General features: G+C 32.3%; 3 protein-coding genes across 3 annotated transcripts; 2 read left to right on the top strand and 1 right to left on the bottom strand.

Moving 5' to 3' along the window:
- Window positions 1-2031: 2031 nt before the first annotated feature.
- On the top strand, window positions 2032-2801 carry LOC129304918 (heavy metal-associated isoprenylated plant protein 45). Its single transcript, XM_054944766.1, has 3 exons — window positions 2032-2143; window positions 2256-2331; window positions 2431-2801. Exons 1-3 carry the CDS (start codon window positions 2096-2098, stop codon window positions 2751-2753), a joined length of 447 nt encoding a protein of 148 aa, XP_054800741.1. The 5' UTR covers window positions 2032-2095; the 3' UTR covers window positions 2754-2801.
- A 780-nt stretch (window positions 2802-3581) lies between these two features.
- LOC129306615 (chaperone protein dnaJ 72) lies at window positions 3582-6442 on the bottom strand. Its single transcript, XM_054947291.1, has 3 exons — window positions 5839-6442; window positions 4592-4661; window positions 3582-3880 (listed from the first exon to the last, which is right to left on the bottom strand). The coding sequence occupies exons 1-3, from the start codon at window positions 6276-6278 to the stop codon at window positions 3824-3826; spliced, it is 567 nt and encodes a 188-aa protein (XP_054803266.1). The 5' UTR covers window positions 6279-6442; the 3' UTR covers window positions 3582-3823.
- Window positions 6443-10638: 4196 nt separating this feature from the next.
- On the top strand, window positions 10639-14193 carry LOC129304365 (uncharacterized). The gene is made up of 3 exons (XM_054943991.1): window positions 10639-10734; window positions 10939-12948; window positions 13532-14193. The coding sequence occupies exons 1-3, from the start codon at window positions 10639-10641 to the stop codon at window positions 13910-13912; spliced, it is 2487 nt and encodes an 828-aa protein (XP_054799966.1). The 3' UTR covers window positions 13913-14193.
- Window positions 14194-20224: the final 6031 nt, after the last annotated feature.

Here is a 20224-nt window from a genome sequence, read left to right as displayed (position 1 = left end):
TTAAAAATAAAAATTACAATTTTATCCCTTATTAAATTGTATTAAAAACTGATAAAAAATATTTTTGTCATGTCATTTGTTATGAGTATTGTATTAATATGACACGGTAATAACTATATTAATAAAATAATATTTAATTAATTAGGAGATTTTGAAAAATTAAATTAAATGTTAGGGAGTTAATTTTTAACTTTGAAATATGAGGGGAGTCATGTACAACTGTTTTAAAATTTAGGAGATTTTTGTATATTTTAGGCAAAAAGATAATTACATTAGAAGACAATTCAGTATAATAAAAATATTAAACTAATATTTCTTGGCCAATTATTATTTAGTCTTAAGCAAATTCTCAAATTTAATCTGCGAATGAAGAATATGGCAAAAAAGAAATCTGCCGACGAAGAAAATAGTGAGAGAATTTTATCTCCCCCCCCCCCTCTCAGTATAAATGAGTTTGCTTGATCTAGTTTGTTTATTAAGATTAAAAAATAAATAATTTTTAAATATTTTAAATAATTTATAGAAATAGATATATTTTATAAAATTTTATTAAAATATATATTATTTTACGTTTGATTATAATCATAAAAATAATTATTATTTACTATTTTAAATTTTATTATATTTTTGTGGATATTTGTTTATAAAAATAATTTATTACTTAGTCATTTTAAAATTTTATGATATATATTAATGTATTTTCATATTTTTATGACATTTTCTTCTATTCAGTATTATATTGTTTTCAAATGTTATTTAAAGTTACTTTTTAAAATAATAAAAAACCTATTTTTTTTGTTTTTTGGATACCCTAATTAAAACTATAAGCTACGTGAAGAAATCAAAGGGAAATGCATGTATATAAGATGGAACTAATGACACCAAGTTTATGTTAATTTTGAAGGTCAAGATTGTTAGATTTTTTATATTAAGTATATTAAAAGATAATATACTCTATCAAAATAAATTAAGTTATTTTAGTTAAATACTTTCTAAATTTATATACTTATGATATATTTTCTAATTTTTATATGTTTTACTTTTTATATGTTTTAATATTTCCTGTACTATTTTTTTGTTAATTCTTCTTCTTCTTTTTAAGACCTATTATAAACTTTTAGTTCATTGATACATACATGATCTATGTCCGAAACTTTAGCTCCAGCAAAACCGATTTTTTTTTTTCTCCTTTTAATTAATGGCAAGCATAAAGCGCAAAGTATAATGTCAGACAATAATGGCATTGAGGATAAATTAAAGATAGGGAATGGAGATGAAGGCAGAGCCACTGGTCCACTCAACATTCGCTACACCAATGGTTGAAACAAAAAACAGAAAACGAGGAAGGAAAAAAGAAGAAGAAGAAGAAGAAGAACAAGAAGCACCCTTGGCTCGATTTCAATATTCTCTCAACCATGAAGAAATGTAAAAGAGGAGGAAAAACACACACATGCCATTTAATGCTTTTTGGAGTCATAAAGATAGTAGTTTTATATATAAAGAATTGGAGAAAAATAACAAAAAAATTATATAGATAATGCCATGTGCAGTTTTATATATTTGTATGGTTCTTCTTTCAAATATAATAGCAGATGATTCGATTTGATGAAGAATAGGATATAGTCAGACTAAACAAACTTATTCCCTCCCAAGTGGTCCAAAAATGTGCCTATTATACGGCCATAACTTGTTTACTTTTGGGGAAACTTATATACGTATTGTGGCAGGATTGCAAGCAAGTCTCCAATGGAATAAATTCGGTCTCACTTGTGACAAATATCGATCTTGTTTATTGGCCCCCCAGCAACACTATACGTTCCTGTTTCCATTTTCAGATTGTAGATATGCATACGCGAGCATATTCTACTGCATAAAGGAAAAAGGATAAAATAATCCCAGTTTCTTCAACATTGAACATCATATGTACAAATCTAACCCATATGATGATGACATTGCTGATGAAGAGTATACGATTATTTAAACATGCATGCCACAGCTTCTGCAGCGACATAGAGCGAAAGAAGCATTCGAAGCTCTTCGTTTCTACTTCATCGATCACGAAAGCATTTTCAGAGTCTCTAGAACTGCAAGTAACATGTTTGGTTGGGAATTTGGGAAGAGCACACTTCCTAATGCTCTGTCTGTGATTACCTATCAATCATCTCTCCATCATTTGCACACCGATAACAATGATAAATATATATTCTTCTTCTATGACATGATCAAGTCTGTGACTGTGGATTCCATGGCTGTAGATTGTGGAACTGAAGGTGCACATGGACTGTGAAGGGTGTGAAAGAAGGATTAGAAGAGCAATCTCCAAACTAGATGGCAAGATCCTCATCATTCCCCTATATATACACTCTCTTTGACGCTTGTCATTTTTACTTATGATCATCTTCTGCTTTACACTTATATATGATGATAAAGGTGTGGATAGCTTGGAGATAGAGATGGAGAAACAGAAGGTGACAGTGACAGGGTACGTGGAGAAGAGGAAAGTGTTAAAGGTGGTGAGAAGAACAGGAAGGAAGGCAGAATACTGGCCATTTCCATACGACAGTGAATACTATCCATATGCGTCTGAGTACTTGCATGAATCTACCTTCACTTCTTCCTATAACTATTACATGCATGGTGACAATGAGAGCGTTCATGGCTATTTTCCAGACCAAGCATACTCCACTGTCCCCGATGGAACTGTTGCCCTCTTTAGCGACGACAACGTTCGTTCATATTGCTCCATCATGTGAACCAAACTGCTCTCTTTCTATTCACTGATGACATGTAAAACTCAGCAGTCGACATCATCACACAACTTCACTACAAGTTCATGAAGTTATTTTCTGACATAGGCTACAATATATATGCCTGAGATTGTGGATCATGCTAGTTTTGCAGTAACTGAATTCACCAGCACTCAGTAACATGTTTAGAACTTCAGATGTTTATTGCCATAACAAGAATTTTAACCAATCGTTGAAATGTGTTCAGCCTCATATTTAACAAATTTTCCTATGCTTTTATTTTCAAATCACTTTTAACATGTTCCATTGAATTAATGAAAACTTTAAAATTTATTAATTTTATATACAAGTTTTAATAAATTTTCAATTTTATTTTCATTAAATATATCCCTTAATAATATATTTTCTTTTACTAATATTTAATGAAAAGTAAAAGAAAAAATATAATAAAAAATTAATGACATATTTTATAAATACGACAAAAAAATTATTATCTCTATGTTAGGAATAGAATTAGAAGAATATGATCATAGCATGTTGCAGGGTTTGAAAGGCTAGGCTTAAATCACTATGCCGCGCCGGTCAATTTGGTAATGCAGCCCTTGTCCTGTTAGGTTGGCTCCCACTAGGCTTGAGGCATGTACAAGCCAAAACAATAGACAAATTTTGGCTCTTCAGTTCTAATTACACACTTATTCCCACGTGAAAGAGAAGATACTTCAAAATTTCATTTATTAGCATCTAAAATTCATTAAAATACGCAAAAAAAAAAGAAGTGCAAAGCCTTAAAAAAAATGTTCCACAAAACCAACGCGGGGGCGGGGTACACATAGCTTCTAAAAAGCTCAATTCTATATTGATATAGATACCTATACCTTCTCATCATTTCGAACAATGAGCTCGTTTGTTTGGGGGCGGGGTCTCAACACCCTCTACAAATAATGGTCAGCATAACTTTCAGACTTTCACTATACACTTTAAAAACCAGCTTTCTGAATAATCACATGTCACCTTTGGTATTTAGAGATTATGTACATTTTAGTTCAAAGATAGCAGACTTTCTTCTTCGTATTATCTCATCGTCTCTCGCCTTTCGCTTTCTGAATTGTCTCCATAGCTTCTTCAAATGATTTCTGAATTCAAAATATAATCACAAAGTTAGAAGTGAAACATTTAGTAAAGTCGCAATAGAAGAAGATACCACAGGTTGCCAAGGAGAAAAAAAGCACATTAATAGAAACAGCCCAGAATCGCCCACAAAAGACCTGCTTTATAATTTAGAGAAATTCCAATTTTAAAAGCACAATTTTGCAGCAAAATGCCCAAATGCGAAGATGTGTATGTAAATATTGTACCACTTTTTCCCTGGCATAATATTTTGAACTCATCTTGAAACAACAAATATGTATTTGAAGGTAAAATTCGCATTAGCACTGGACCGGAAAATCAAAGGCCAGGGATTAAGGTCCTATTTGGTTGCTAAAAAGAATGGAATTGAATGAATTCAAAAAATCAAACTAAAAATAAACTAAATCACATTTCTCTTTTATGATAAGCATGACAAAACTCGATACTACATACAACAAATGTGGGAATCACCACACCAAAAACCTTATGAATCACGATTATTAATCTCATGAGCTAAATTATTCCATCCCTTATGAACATGATTACTATCCCCTTCATATTTTGATCATCTTATTCTAATTTTTATCTTTTTCAATCCATTCCATTCCTTTCTAACATCCAAATGGAACCTAAATTGTAATGGCAATCGGGTACTTAAGAAAAGGGATCATCAAATAAAAGAGAAAAATCAGAAAATGACAGTATCAATAGTTTACCCCTGAATTTTGCATCTTCCATATGGCTTCTCTGCTTGAATCAATAATAACAATTGCCCCTAAGAAAGCTCTGCATTAAGATCCCATATCAGGATATGATATCATAAACTAAAAGCAGCCAACATTTTTATATCAATAGCATATTCCTCATAACAGACTAAGGATACCTAATGAGCGAATTTTTTTTTTTTTTTTGTTAGTGCTTATTTGGGAATGCACTCAATGTAGGCAAGAAGAAACCAAAGTAACAAATCTTATCTTCAGTGCCTAAAATACTTGGACATATCTCTCAACTTATTTCTTATTTCAGAAAAGTTCAATTATTAGAATATAATCTAGTCAAGAACACAGTGAGCAAGATGTGTCTTAATGCATTTTATATCCTATTTATTAAGATATATTTATAGACAAATCTATCGCATGCTGGATTGCTGGGCACATACTTTGAACAACAAAGTTCTAAATTTACAGTAAAAGAAATGATAATTCAGACTCGTTAAGCTTCCATATCTATGCAAAAAGCTATACCCACCCATCAGCAGGGGATCAATAATGATATCAAATTTGAAGGTATGACCAGCTTAATACATCATCCCCATTTTGAACACCCAACAAACCAAGCAGAAGTCCGAAAGTAAAATGCATTGGTTAGACAGCACACGGTTCAAACTAAACATAATGAGCAACAGATGAACAGAGTGAGAATGGACTTTATTTCAATAATCAAATTTTCAAATCTTTACTAACTGTTGAAACATATAAGTAGGCAGTTCGCTTTACTTCTTTTGAGCGTTGAAATCGAAAACACTATGCATGAGTTTCTCACTTCCTCAGAAGATATGACCAAAGATGAAATATACAACCCAAAGATGACCACCATTTTTGGGGGATGTTGGTGGTAAAGATTATCTATCGGAGCTAAACACATTTCAACTCCCTTAAACCTTTTTTCAGATATAAACATAATAAGATTTCCTATTCAAGAAACAAAATTATGGACAATCAGATTTCCAATTCAGGTCTAATATCCCATGTTGGAAGCATAACACAGTGCTGAGCACAAGAAAATAATAGATATTGCAACAAGCTCTTTTTTTTTTTTTTTTTTAAGATCTTAGAACAGTAGGCAAACGCAGAAGACGCGGTCAAACATACCACGGTGAGTCCCTTTTTAAAATTTCGAATGTGTCACCCAAAAAAGAACGAAACCATTGAAGAAAATGGATAGAGCAAAAGAGGTATTTTACCCTGCAAAACCAAGATTGAGAAGAAAAGCTCGTGTGCTCAGAAACCGAAAAGCAGACTCAAACTTGGATGTCATGCCGTCAGCACTAAAGCCGTACCCAGATTTATATCTAGGTTTGTAATTGTGAGTGCTCCCGTTCCTACCATAGTTATAACTATAATAAGAATAATAGTTGTAACCGCTACTCCCACCAGCAGAGAAACCACTTCTGCTAGCACCAGCCCGCGATCGTATATTGTAGTCCGCACGCTTCCGATCATCCATGAGCACCTCATAAGCCTCGGAGACTTGCTTGAATCTTAGAGTCGCATTGTCCCTGACGGCCCTGGGCGATTGAGAATGCTTGTCTGGGTGGCACTGAAAAGCCAATTTCTTGAATGCCGCTTTGATTTCTTCTTTGGTAGCGTTCCTTTGCAAACCTAGAACTTTGTAATGGTCCATGAAACTTAATTAAACACAATATTGATAAGATTCTCTATTTTTTCCTTGAAAATTCCCACCGGAAGACAGGAAGTGTCGGTGAAGGAGGAATAGACCGAAGATCACACACTTTCCGCTTCCGCAAGTCGGATGAGTAACAAATTTGGTCCATGACGCTAGACAGGGGCGCGCGGCAATGCAAATGCAAGTCGTGGCAGCCCCGTGACCGCTTCTTTGTTGGCACGCCGATTGGGCTTGGGCCTACAAGAGTTAGGCCCCATGTCCTATGGTCCGACCACTTCAAAGTTGAAATTCAACGGCCTTTGGCCCTTTTTTTGGGTATTTAAAAAATTGTTTTTAATATAATTCATGTAGCTGGTGTCCGAAGCTGCTTCTTCTTTTCTTGAATGAAGAAATATTCACTTCTTAACTGAAATTTGTTCAGAATTTGTAGGTCATAAATATTTAAATACTGAACTGTGTCTTGAATAAAATTAATTCTAACAAGAGAGTATTTGAATATTAAAAAAAATAGAATTTGTTCATTCCTTGATGAATAGTTGAGCCGGGCATGAATTGCGTTAGATGGTTTCCTTATTAAAATTTGATATTTATTTTTGTTAAAGAAAATAGGGAGAGAGTGTAACTTAATTTTATTATACATTATTTCCTTTGTTTTAAATTATAAAATATTTTTGGGAGAAATTGAGTATCTTCGAATATAAAACATACTGAAAAGATTAATATTTTAGTCTTATTTTAATATTATTCTTTTTTCACTCTCTATTTAATATGTTGAATTAAGAGTACTTTTAAAAATTTATATTTTGATTTTTGTAAAATATAAAAATAAAATTTTTAAGTATATTTAATAAAATTGATTAATATGTAAGAATTTGTTTAAAATTATTTTATAATTTATAACGGAAGTACGTTGGAGCCTCTAAGGACTTCGGCAATTATCCCGGCACCTGTCTTCGAGAACTGTGAGTGATGAGGCATTAATCCATGCGAAGTCAAGATTCCATAGCAAACCAAATGTCCGTTGGTTGGAAGAGAGGAGACAATGAGTTTTATGATTAGATTTTTACTGTTTCTGGGAATCAATGAGATGAAATCGGTCCATATAGATTCAAGGATTCGTGATCAGAAGCCGATACCATTGTTAAATAATATTGAACAGGAATTCTTCATTCACTAATATTTGACGGCCACGACGGCCACCCATTTGCTAATTACTTGAGACTTGAGAAATATTTAAGATAGTCCATAATTCGGCTAAAAAAAATATGCAGTCCAATATATATATAAACATATATTTTAAGACAAGTTAACAAATGTACAGTACAAAGCTATAAAATTATAACATTACAATACAATCGGAGAGAGAAGCTAAATTTAGTGTTAGGATTTCTTTGGATGGGTGGATTTGAATTGTGAATTTAGATTTAAAATTTCATATTTAAAATTTTATATTTAAAATTTATAAATTCTAAATTTTTTATTTAAATGATATAAAATTTTTTTAATTATAATATTAAAATACTTTATTTAGATCTTAAATAAAATCTCAAATTTCAAGTTTTATGTTTGAATTCAAAGGCAACTTGGACGATGTCAATGATCTGGTCTAGATTAAGGGTGGTGACCCAGTCTTTGTTGACTTCGATTGTCCAAACTTAGATGACGTTAGTGGTCTAGTCTTGAATGGCAATAGTGGTCCAATCTTGGTTAACAATGGTGGTTTAATCCCAAACAACGCTTCGAGATTAGCATAGGATAATTACAACAGTCCAAGGGTTACGGATTGGACCTGGATGATAACACTAGAACATCCCCTGTTAACGATGATGTTTGGCGCCAAACAACGAAGGCAAACAAATCAAAGACAGTGATCACAGACCAATCCTGGATAGCGATGGTGGTGGATCAACACATGTTGCATGTGATGGATCGACAACAAATTGATTGTAGCAAATCGTCACCTAATGATGGCATTGGACTAGCATTGAATGATAATGATGACAGGAAACTTCCATTAGGTGATAAAGGAGGGTGATATTTCTTAGCTTTGGCAGTCAAGTCTTGGTTGGCCTAACTGTTTGGTCTTGGTCACAACTGGCAGTCCAATTTAGGTCATAGCCAGCCGTTTGGTCTTGATCATAGTCAATTGTCTAGTCTTGATTGGCGCTAACGATTCGGTCCCGATCACAGTCGACGATTGGTCCCAATCATAGCTGGTAGTTTGTTTGCAAATCTTCGTCAACGATTCAATCGCTATTGGTGTCATTCATGTGATTCCAGTTAAAGTCAACCATTTGATCCCAATAAGCGCCGGTTATCTAGTCCCTATTAGTGTTGGTCATTAAGTCTCACTCAAAAGCAGCTCTTTGATCCTTATCATAGTCTACAGTCTGGGTTGATGCTGGCAGTTCAATCCTTAGTTGGCATTGGATGTCTAATTTTGATTGGTGACATTGGTGCGATCCCAGCCAAAGTTGGCTATCTAATCTTGGTAGGAGCCAGCGATTCTGTCCTTGGCAATGTTGGTCGTTAGGTCCCATTCAATGTCGACAGTCCAATCCTAATTGATGCCAGCATTCCTGTCTCAATTATCACCTTCGCTCTAATCCCTATCGACATTAGCAATCCGATCCCAATCAATGCTAGTGGTTTAGTCTCGATAGATGTTTGCTAGAAGCAACAATGTTAAAGTTGAGAGTCTAGTGAAGTCAACAAACAAATGAAAGGGAAGAGAGAAACTTCCATTGAAATAGAAATAATAAGAGTTTAAAAAAAATTAAAATTATAAAAGAATTGAGGTAGGATTTGAATTTTGGTTAAATTTAAATCCATAAGTTTTTAATTACCCAATCAATGAATTTAACTAAAATTTAAATCCACATGCATCTAAACATAATATAAAAGAAATCCCTTTGAACAGCTTGTAAAAGATAGTGTCGAAATTTATGGAGGAAATGATTAATATCTAGGATGATTTTGTTAGATTTGAGGTTTGTGAATGCTTCAATAGAAAAATATGACTTATAAATGCAATTGATTTGCACGGCATCATGCCAAAATTAAAAGAGTTTGATCTTGGGATAAATCATAACAATAACGAATTTGATTGCATATAAATCTAATCACTTAAAGTTGAGAATAACTATTTTTTATTTTTTTTAATCAACTAAGGTTGAATTTAATGAAATGGACTAATTTCTTGTAATGTTGATAGATTAAGATTTATATTTTTGTTAAAAGAAATGCCTATAAAAAAAACAGGATTATGTCTAATAAAAAAACATGTATGCACATTAAAAAATTATTATTACTCTCTCTATTAAAAAATATAAAGTATTTTTAATTAAATTTAATCTTTCAATAAAGTAATTATCTATTTTCAAACTAACCATATCTTTTCAAATTTATTCCCATTAAATACTTTATAATAAATATAAAGTCACTATCAATAGAGACACTTTTAAAAAAAAAATAATGATTACACTTCAAAAAATTAAAAATATCTTATATTTTTTAATATCTTACTTTTCAAAAAATACCTCAAATTTTTTAATGAAGGGATTATTTTTTTAACAGACCCCCTTGCTAGTGTTTGCCTCTTCAAATAAACTCTTAAAAAGTATCCTAACGTAACAAGACAACGTTTAGGCCAAAGCAGGTCTAGGTCTGTTAAAAGTATTTTTGGCTTTTTAAAAATCATAAGTTTCGCGGCATTCTTTTCGCGTCTAAGCATTTTTGATTTTACCATGCAAGGTCGTTGAGAGAAATTTGGAGCGAGTCCAACATCAAACTCAAAAAGCTTTTGATTATACCATAGAGAGAGAAACAAGAAGATTAAAAATAGTAGCGACGGTTTTATGTTTTCTCCTTCGTCCCATCTCTCCTTTCCGTGCCGTCCTACTCTCTCTGTCCAACGATCAAATTTCATGCCAATGCCATATAATGTATCAGAATCAGACAAATGCCACTCCTTACAGCTCTTGTTGCCAATTCTAAGCCTCACGATGTAACACAAGAAGAAAGGTAGACAAGTGAAGCATTCTCATTGCCTGTGTTCTTCGGTTTCCTCAATCTCGTTCCAGAATTCCCTTCCTCTATCTCGTCTACCGTAATTAATTCATTCGTATACCTCTATATCGGCTTTCAGGAGTTGCATTGTTCATTACGATTCCTCTGAATTTATCTTAGCTCGTTGTTTAGGTTAAGTTCATCTTATATCGCATGGCTTGGTTTTCCTAACAATTGTTTTTCGTGGCTCTTAGCGGTCTATGTCGTTTCCTTCTGCATGACTGGTTGAAATAGATTTGGATTAGAGAATAGAATCTAAAGATATACGGAGTCGGGGGAAGAAAGGAAGATGGGATCTGCATTGGGAATTGGAATACGAATGAGGAAATCGCTAGCTTCTCTAACCAGGACATGTTACAGATTTGTTTCTTGTCATCCATGCCTTGTGAGTTTTCTGGGATTCTTGATTTTTCTGTGCAGACGGTTTCCTTTTGTGTTTTCCATTTTGGTATCTGTGTCCCCTGTTCTGGTCTGCACTGGTGTTCTTCTTGGTACCCTTCTGTTTTTTGGGCAATTCAGCTTGCCCGAAGTTGAGAAAGAAAAGAAGTCTACCGACAACGTTTCATCCTTTCAAGCTCGATTTTCACAGAGTACCACTGTTATTGCCCGAAGAGATGACTATACAAGTATTGCAGAGGAGAGAAGCATTGAAGAAACAAGTTGGGTGAAAGATAAGGTAAACGGGGCTGATCAAAATGATGGTTTACTTTCTTTAAATGTGCCAGCGTTTGACAAAAGCTCTCTGACTATCCAACATGAGAAACAAGTAAAGAAGGAAATGGAGAGGGAAGTTCACGAGGAGAAATTGAAGGCTAAAGGTGTTCCAAGAAATGCGGAAGCTGTTAATGAGGAGGGGTCATCGGAGCTAGGGTCTGATGATATTGAGAGCTCCTCCCCAGATGCTTCCATGGCTGACATAATTCCAGTGCTTGATGAGCTCCACCCGCTACTAGACATGGAAGGCCCACAAACTGCTCATTCGTCCCGTGGCGGTTCTGCCATTGAATATGAAAAGTCGCTGAAAAGCGATGAAGGCAGTGTTGAATCAGATGAAGGCACTGAAATCGCGGATTACGAGGAAGAAGAAGCAGAAGAAAGTGGCATAGAGGATGAAAGTAAATCAGCAATCAGGTGGACGGAGGATGACCAAAAGAATCTCATGGATTTGGGTTCTTTAGAGCTGGAAAGAAACCAGCGTTTGGAGAATATCATAGCAAGGAGAAGAGCTTGGAGGCAGATGACTGAGAAGAATCTAATAGACTTGGAAACTATTGAAGTTCCCTCCAATGTTCCCCCCATTGTAACCAGACGCAATCCATTTGATCTCCCTGATGATTCTTATGACGATACAGGGCTACCCCCGATTCCTGGATCAGCTCCATCTATTTTACATCCTAGAAGGAATCCTTTTGATATTCCTTTTGATCCCAATGAAGAAAAACCTGTCCCCAGGGGAGACAGTCCTAAAGAAGAGTTCCCTGTGTTTAATCAGAAAGATACATTTTTCCGCAGGCACGAAAGCTTCAGTTTGGGACCATCTGTCCTGGGGATGACTAAGCATGAGAGACAAGATATTTATTGGAAACCCGTCTTTGTGTCGGAGCAAATGGCTTCAGAGGGAACAAGCTATTCCACATTCCAGAGGCAACTAAGTGAAGTAAGTGATTCAAAATTGAGTTTTGTTCCCGAAACTGAATCAGTGACTTCAACTGACCAAGAAGAAAGGATGTCTAATGAACAAGATTTGACTCAAGAAGCAGAATCATTATGCACCATAGATCATGTTTCTGGTCGTTTTGAATGTGGAAGCCAATCCTCCAGCGAGGTTGATTCCATGGCGATAATACCAGCAAAGCAGAGAAATGTTCAACTTGAAGAAGTTGAAATAGCGTTGGGTGGGGTGGAAAATAATTCTGAGGCCGAACTCTGTTCAGATACAGGAGAGGCTGCAACTCACGGCGAATACAATATAGGTGAAACACATTTGAGAAGAGTAGTTGATGAGGAGAGCAGCAGCAAATCAAGCCAGTCTTCTATATCAGAAGTGATTGACGACGTACCCGATGTTATACAGGAAAAATCAGCTAGTGTGCAGCTAGAAGAAAAAAACCACCTTCAGGAGTCTAGAATTATGACACAGGCTTCAGTGGAGGACTCGGATTTGCAGTATGAAAGTAGTGAAGTTGAAGAACATCAACACAAGGAACCTGTTTATGACTCAAGCCCACCAGTTGCTAGAAAGCTTCAGTCTTTTTATTCTATATATTTTGATTCAGCTACAGATTTTTTCGAAAGAACTGCTCCAGCTTCAGCAGAAACGGCTGAAAATGTGACCGATGAAAAATCTGAACTGCATGATCAGAGAGAAAATAATAAAACTTGTGGTCATGCAGGAGATCACTCAGCCTCTTCACAGCCACATATGGAGCAGGGTGATGCGGAACTTCACCAAGATTTGGATAAGAAGGCTGGTACTATAACTTCCAATTGTCAATATGTGCGATCTGAAGAAAAACCTCCCTCTGGCCTGGAGAAAAACCTGTCAAGCTCAGATAAATCAGTCGCTACAGCATCGATTAAGGATCATAATGAAAAACGGGTAAGACTTCCCTTGACAATTATACTTTCATTAATATAAATTAATACTACCACTTGGAACTTCGTTTGATTTAAATTTATTCTTCAGTTCCATGTGACAGAGTTTGTCCATCTTTACCTCGCACTTATATCAGCTTATGTATCTATTCTCAGTTATTACTAATGAAATCGACGAGTTTGCTACTTGCTGTTGGTTAGAATATCATAGAAGTGTCCCTCTTGTGTAACTTCTCACTGAAGACCCACCCTTCAAGAATAGGAATTTTTACGCAAATAGATGTCAAATATAATGCTTAGTGTTGATGTGAAATTCCTGTTCCATCACTCGACTTGAGGCTTTTTTTTATTTTTATTCCTCACTAGTAAATATTCATGTAACAAATTCATCGTCTGAAATTGCATGCGCATGCTAGATGCAAACCACCTTATTCCATTCTCTGTGTTAGCATCTAATGAACGTCAACAGCTCTGCCAGCATTTAATTGGTGAACTTTAAGTTTACTTACTGATCCATGATTGGGAATCTAATTATATCTTCTTTTGACATTGTTCAAAATCATGTCATCTACGTAAAATACATTCAGGATGCAAGCACTTCCAACAGTGGAGCTGGAGAATTTTATGATGCCATGAACAAATTTGATCGAAGTATCTCATCTTTGAGTAATGATTCATCCGAGACTCGGACTCCTGAATTTAAATCCCCTGCTAGTGGATCACCAAAAGATAAAAAGAGGGCAGAGGTTGAGCAGGGCTTTCCGGATCTTGAAGTAAGATCAACTGAAGATATTAGCTTGGCTTTTAAACATATGGAAGAAGAAGCAGATGCTGAGGAGGTCATCCTTCCATCTATGATTGAAGATCAGCTTGCTAGAGAAAAGTCTGAAGGTAACTCAGAAGCTAATTCTTACTTGAAAGTTATCGAAGCAAGATCTTTGGATGATATTAATGTTGCTTTTGAGTGAACCGCGAAAGGTAATAAAGAAAAGCTTCCAATATCATCGGAATTGAAGGATAGAATAGTGAAAGAAGCAAATGAAGAGGGAGAATTTTTGCATGTAGAACCAAATAATCATGAAATTAATGTAATCCCCATGAACAAATCAGAAAAAATACGCAGTAGCACCTCCAATAATGAGGCAACAACTCGAAGTAAGCGATAGAGTTCTAGTTCCAGCTCTTGCTCAAGTGACTCTGATTGACACAGGTTTCACTTTGAGCAACATTGTTCCGCAATTCAAACAGTTCAGGGTAAGGAGAGGTGGTCAGATTTTTCTCTCTGTTTTTTATTTTGATACATCGTTTTCTTCAAGATAGTTAATTCTATTTTTAATAATTAGTAGTTACTCTTTTGTTTTAAAAGTATCTTCATTATTTGTTTAAAAAAATTACAATTACAATTCATACTTTCATAGAACAGTGTAGCTTAAATATTTCAGATCCGGGTCGCATGAAATGAATTTCGTGCAATGAATGGGAAATGAGAGGATGCTAGCCATTTATTTTATGTAATGGTTGGAGAGAAAGAAGTGCACAAAAAGCTTTTTATCTATAAAGCACACAAACATTTTTTTATGATAAAAAATATTTCATAATTTAAATCCCAAAAAACTTACTTCACAGTATATGTAGAGAGTGGATTCTATCTAATAAAAAATTCTTCTTTATTTTTTATTTAAACTATAAAAATCTTACTTCACAATTTAAATCCTAAAAAAACTTTGAAAAATTAGGTTTTAAAGAATATGCAAAAAGTTTGCATGCTATGAAAAAAAATAAAATTTTTTGTACACCTCTCTCTTTCTGACCATTAAATAAAATGAATGGTTAAAATTCTCTCACTTCCCGTCCATCGTACAAGATTTAGTCCATGTGATCTAAATCATAAATCTTTCTAGGGAGATTTATTTTAATCATATGATATATTTTATTTTTAATTTTATTGTATATTTCATGAACAATAATATTTTTTGCCCGATATGTAATTATCTTTTACACTATTATTGTTTATCTTTTACAATATTAAAGAAACAATGAAGCTCGTTAGTTATAAGTTATAAAGTCTAAAAATTTATGTTTTAGAGCTTTTTTTATTTTATTTTATAAAAAATCAATTTTTTTAAAATATTTTGAGTTTTTATAATGCTTATTTAAAATTTTAAAATTAATATGACTCCCAAAAAACATATTTTTAATTATCTTAAAAAATCACTTTGAACATATTCAGAAAATAATCTGACTCAATAAATAAAAGAGAGAGTTTTAAAAATGTGTGATATGCAAAAATATTATAAAATTATAAAAATAATTAAATATTAAATCATTTTATAAAAAAATTAAGAAAAATATCATAGAATTTAAAAATACTCCCCCATTTAAATAAAAGTATTTTTAATTAAATCTCACTCCTAATAAAGTAGTTACTTATCTTCAAACTAATACTATTTTTTTATATTTACCCCTATTTAACAAGATATTTCACTCTAAAATACATTTAAAAAAGTAATAATTACACCTTAGAATACTAAAAGTGCTTTATATTTTTTAATAGAAAGAATAACTAATTTATAATTAATTTTTTATTATCTTAACTAAACATAAAATAATATTTATTTTTTATAAAATCTTTACAACATAATTTTTTTCATACAAATTTTAAATTATCTAAAAATCACTTACTTTTAATATTAAATAAACAAGCTCTTAGATGATTTTGATAAAATCACGATTAGTCAAAAAATTTTCTCCTCATCGTCTTGCATTAGTGATAAGAAGATACTAAAAACATTTCAAAAATCACAGTATAGGTTGATGCAATAAAAATCACTGTATTTTACTCCCCTCATGTCCCTTTCCCCAAGTTCTTTCAGGCAACATTTTCTGCACTTTTTGTTAATTAAATTATCAAATTATTTACCTCAGTTTAATTTTTCATGTCATTAATTTTGCCAATAACTTATAATTATATCATTCATTTTAAAGATAAACGAGCACATTACCCTCCAAACTTTAAATCCAATGGCACAATAAACTATGAAGTCATTTATTGTATAAATCATTTTCTCAACTTTTGAAAATAGTACAAGCAGGGAAAAATATATGGTTGTAAAATTTATATAGGGCTGAAATACTAGTATAAGCAGGAAAAAATATATTTAGATTGTTTTAGATGAAGATTGATGATTTTATGCAAGTGATTTCCCCCTTGATTTTGTAAATCATAGGGTTGAATAGTGAATTTATGATATATGCATGTTGATTTAGTTGTGTTGTGTTGCATGAGGCTTAAATAGTTCATGGAGTGTGGTTTAGAGATTAGTATAGACTTTTGGCACATAGATGATAATTTGGGCACCATAGTTGTGAATTTCATGAAAAAGGAGTAAAATTGGTAATAGGTTTCCAACTTTTAATAGAAAAATAATTTAGTTGTGAAACTTATGCCATTAGCTAAAATTAGAAGAAAACTCTCTGTAAACACTTAGATCACCTCAATCGGATGTTAGACAAAAAAATAAGACACGTCAAAAATTCATCCTTGGTGTTATCATTTGACAACAAAATAATGTCAAATTCATGTAATGTGTCGTGACGTATGGCACTTCATACCACAGCACATGGCATAGAGGCAATACACTGTTGTGCATGAGTGTTATGTGTGGCACATTAGCCATTTTGACAGACAACGAATTCTCATTTTTTTGCAAATGCTTTTACCTATTTTGGAATCCTATACTTCCGCACATATTTTAAAATCTAATTTAGAATATTGAAAGCGTATGGAAGTATTTTAAATGTTAAAAACTTAGGATCCCATTTATATGCTTTGACAAATTTAATTAATTACTTACTTTGGTGATTGGGGAGGATTAGTAAGGATAACCTTATTGGTCTCTCCCTAGATTTTACAATGCGCATTCAAACTAGGTTCAACATATACACTAGTAATCCACATCAATTTACTGGATTTAAGATTAGTCACTTTAAGATGAATATATTGAGTAGACGAACTTAATTACTAAATAGAAAAAGAATCATCATTCTAGAGCATCCAAATACCCCCAGTATATCCAGTAGCCTCAACCTTGATCCAATAAGAAAAACCTAATCTAGCACATATTCTATTTGCCTTAACCTTACTTATATGAGTTTTAATCGAGATAGAAAAATTTATAACTTTTCCTTTCAACAAATCTCTAAATCGTCTCACAAAATTTTTTGAGGCCATGCCTTTACAATTCCATGATAACAAGTTCATAAAAAGATAAGAAAAAAGAGAGCACACCCATTAATTAGGCAAGAGAATCAGGAATAACTTCACCTTCCTCCTCCTCTAAAGTAGTCTCCACATAAACTTCATCATGTGTCTCATACCACTGATCCGAAGATTCCATTAAACTAGTATCACTAAATTTATTTACACATCGACTCAAGGGGTCAGGTGGTTTAAGAGATTTTTCCAATCCATCCTTTAAACGTCGATTCTAGGAATTTTTTAGGATAGCAGAAGAGTTGGGTTTCAAAGCTATAAAACTACCTTCCGCTTCCCTTACCTTAATAAAAAATTTTTCATCCCCCTCCTTTAGTCTCTAGTCCAGTTTGCCCATTTTTCTAATTGACCCACTAGCAAAAGAATGGATCCTCCCTAATTGCATTCTTTTTAAGCTTAAGGAAGTAATTTTAGGCCACATACTCTTATTTCTTTTTTTTTTCCTCTTCCTTTCACCTCTTCCTTTAAAACTTTACTGTCTTCTGAGCCTAATATTTTATCCATTTCCAAAGTTGCCAAAATTTGGCTACATCCTAAATTTTTAATTTAATGTCATGTTGATGGATTGGAGATCATAATAATATTAATTTAATTCATTATTTGCATGCCAAGATATTTCTACTTTTCCAACTGTATTGATGAGCATCTACCAAGCACAATTAGTACCACTATGCAGATCCTAGTTTATGTTTGGTTTTCAGTTTACATGTAATAAAAGTTCATTTGGAGGATCCAACAATTTGTTAGATTTGACAAAAGTACATCACAAATGTGATTTACATGTACTTTTGAGGGTTATTCAAACAAGCCCTTAATTTACACGATTCATATTTAAAAAATATTATTTTTTGTTTTTATTAAAATAAAAATTAATTTTTTTGTTTGGATGGTTTAATTAAATGTTAAATATTTTTATAATTTTTATAAATTGGTTATTCAAATATATTTTGAATAGTCTAGATAATATTAAATTTTTTAGAATTTTATAAATTTTTTGTAAATATAATATTAAAAATAAGGGAAAATTTCAATAAAGATTCCTTGACCATGCTTATTTAAATTTAAAGCTTCCAAATTTTTGAAATTATGGTGCAATCCGAGGGTACTAATTTAATATTAAATTTTTTTAAAAAAATGATAAAATTACCCCTCATTTAAATTAATATTATAACTTTACTTATTCATTTTCCTACTTCACTTGCTAATTTGCTTACAGAATATTGTTAATTACCTTACTTAATTTATTTTCACTTTAAGTGTTAAAATCATTTTAAAATTATTATACTATATATTATTTATTTATTTACGAACTGTTGTTTATTACCCTACTTCACTTGTTCATTATTAGAATTTTACTTGATTTCATTCTAGGAAACTGAACAAGTAAAGTAGGATAATTAACAATATTCTATAAGAAAATGAAAAGTGAAGAAGTGAAATTCTAATATTAATTTAAATGATGGACAATTTTTTCATTTTTTTCATAAATTTAATATTAAATTAGTACTCTTGGATTGCAATGAAATTTCAAAAATTTAGGATTAAATAAGTTTAATCAAGGGATCTTTATTGAAATTCTCCCTAAAAATAAAGATAATTTCTAAATTGGCACTTCCTAAAAATATTTTTTTAGAAAAAATTACATACAGAGTACATCTGAATAGTCAATTTATAAAAATTTTAAAAAAATAATATTAAATTAGAAAATTATAATTAAATATATGTTTTTAGGATTGATAATAAAACATATTTACTAAAATTTTTATTTAAATAAAAATAAAAAAAATAAAAACGTTGAAATTTAGACCATTCAAATTAAAAAATTGAACAATCTAGATCTAAGCGTCTGATGAGCACCCGGTGCTTAACACCGAAATTGGCTCCATTCTTATAAGGAATTACATGCAGAACATTGATATTTTAATTGTACGGCATAAGGGATTGAAACTAATTATATTATAGAATTAGAGCTTACAAATTGCATTGAAGGGGAAAAAGGATTGCACTTAAAGTGACATGATAGAGTTGAAATTTAAAATATTTAAGACAGTTGCCTTTTTTATTCTTTAATTCTATCTTTTTTCCCCTTGCTTGCTTAATTTCATTTGTTGTGCAATATTTTTCTTATTCATAAAATTTGGACAACTTCTCAAGTTGTAAAATAATCGCCTCTTTATGTAGGCAACGTTGATGCTTATTTCTAGGTCATGTAACTACACAAGCGCAACATATTTTTAGCAATGCAACTAGATTTTCCTAAACATATAGTATTTATTTCTGTCCATTCTAAGTAAGAAAAGAAATCTTTTCCTTTCCTTTTCTTTTTGGTAAAATTTTGAAATCTAAATTAATCTATAATGAGAAATTTAACATTTTTAAATAATTAAATTATATCAATCCAATAAATTGAATATAATAAAAAATTAGATTTCCCTTAGATTTTTAGTATTCTAATGATAAAAGGCACAGTTTTCCATCAAAGAGGTCTAAGCTAGCTTGGTAGGATTGTGACATGAAAATCAACCATTCTTAACCGTTGAGCACGAAACGGTCCCCTTCATTTATAGCGCATTTTGTTATCCATAGAAACTCATCGCTTATAAGCAGCATTTGCTTTTTATATTGTTACAATTCAGGTAAGAACTAAGAACCATGCATGTTGATGATTCGCATTTCCATTTTCACTTTCTAAATTATTCCAACCATTATCAATTGAGAATTGAAGGAACGAATTTTATTTGGTCTCTAGTGTCTTCATTTGTTTACTTTTGCCAATGATTCATCTTTGTTCGATTGGAAATAAATGTTGCCTCACCATATCAAAGTGTTGCTCAATTGCTTGATATGTTGCATTCCTACCTGTTGTTATATAATCTGATACCCTTTTATTTGGTAGTTGCAAAATTGCATGGAATAAGTTAATTTTGACAATTGAAGAGATTAAAAAATGATTATTACGTGGATTAATGTATGAAAAGAGACTACAAGCTAGATTAATCCGCATATA

Source organism: Prosopis cineraria, unplaced genomic scaffold (genome assembly GCF_029017545.1).
Source record: "Prosopis cineraria cultivar Desert tree isolate PC_DT_omini unplaced genomic scaffold, ASM2901754v1 PC3, whole genome shotgun sequence".
Classification (NCBI taxonomy): Eukaryota; Viridiplantae; Streptophyta; class Magnoliopsida; order Fabales; family Fabaceae; genus Prosopis; species Prosopis cineraria.
The sequence above is the reverse complement of the archived record's forward strand: the minus strand, read 5'-3'. Positions and strand labels throughout refer to the sequence as shown.

Coding starts and splice junctions, on each gene's coding strand:
- LOC129306615 (XM_054947291.1), bottom strand. CDS start 6,278: ATGGACCATTACAAAGTTCTAGGTTTGCAAAGGAACGCTACCAAAGAA. Junction 4,662..5,838: donor CTCAATCTTGGTTTTGCAGG/GTAAAATACCTC, acceptor ATCTTAATGCAG/AGCTTTCTTAGGGGCAATTG. Junction 3,881..4,591: donor GGAAGATGCAAAATTCAGGG/GTAAACTATTGA, acceptor TTTTGAATTCAG/AAATCATTTGAAGAAGCTAT.
- LOC129304365 (XM_054943991.1), top strand. CDS start 10,639: ATGGGATCTGCATTGGGAATTGGAATACGAATGAGGAAATCGCTAGCT. Junction 10,735..10,938: donor TTTCTTGTCATCCATGCCTT/GTGAGTTTTCTG, acceptor CGATTTTCACAG/AGTACCACTGTTATTGCCCG. Junction 12,949..13,531: donor AGGATCATAATGAAAAACGG/GTAAGACTTCCC, acceptor AAATACATTCAG/GATGCAAGCACTTCCAACAG.
- LOC129304918 (XM_054944766.1), top strand. CDS start 2,096: ATGTTTGGTTGGGAATTTGGGAAGAGCACACTTCCTAATGCTCTGTCT. Junction 2,144..2,255: donor CACTTCCTAATGCTCTGTCT/GTGATTACCTAT, acceptor CCATGGCTGTAG/ATTGTGGAACTGAAGGTGCA. Junction 2,332..2,430: donor AGCAATCTCCAAACTAGATG/GCAAGATCCTCA, acceptor ATGATGATAAAG/GTGTGGATAGCTTGGAGATA.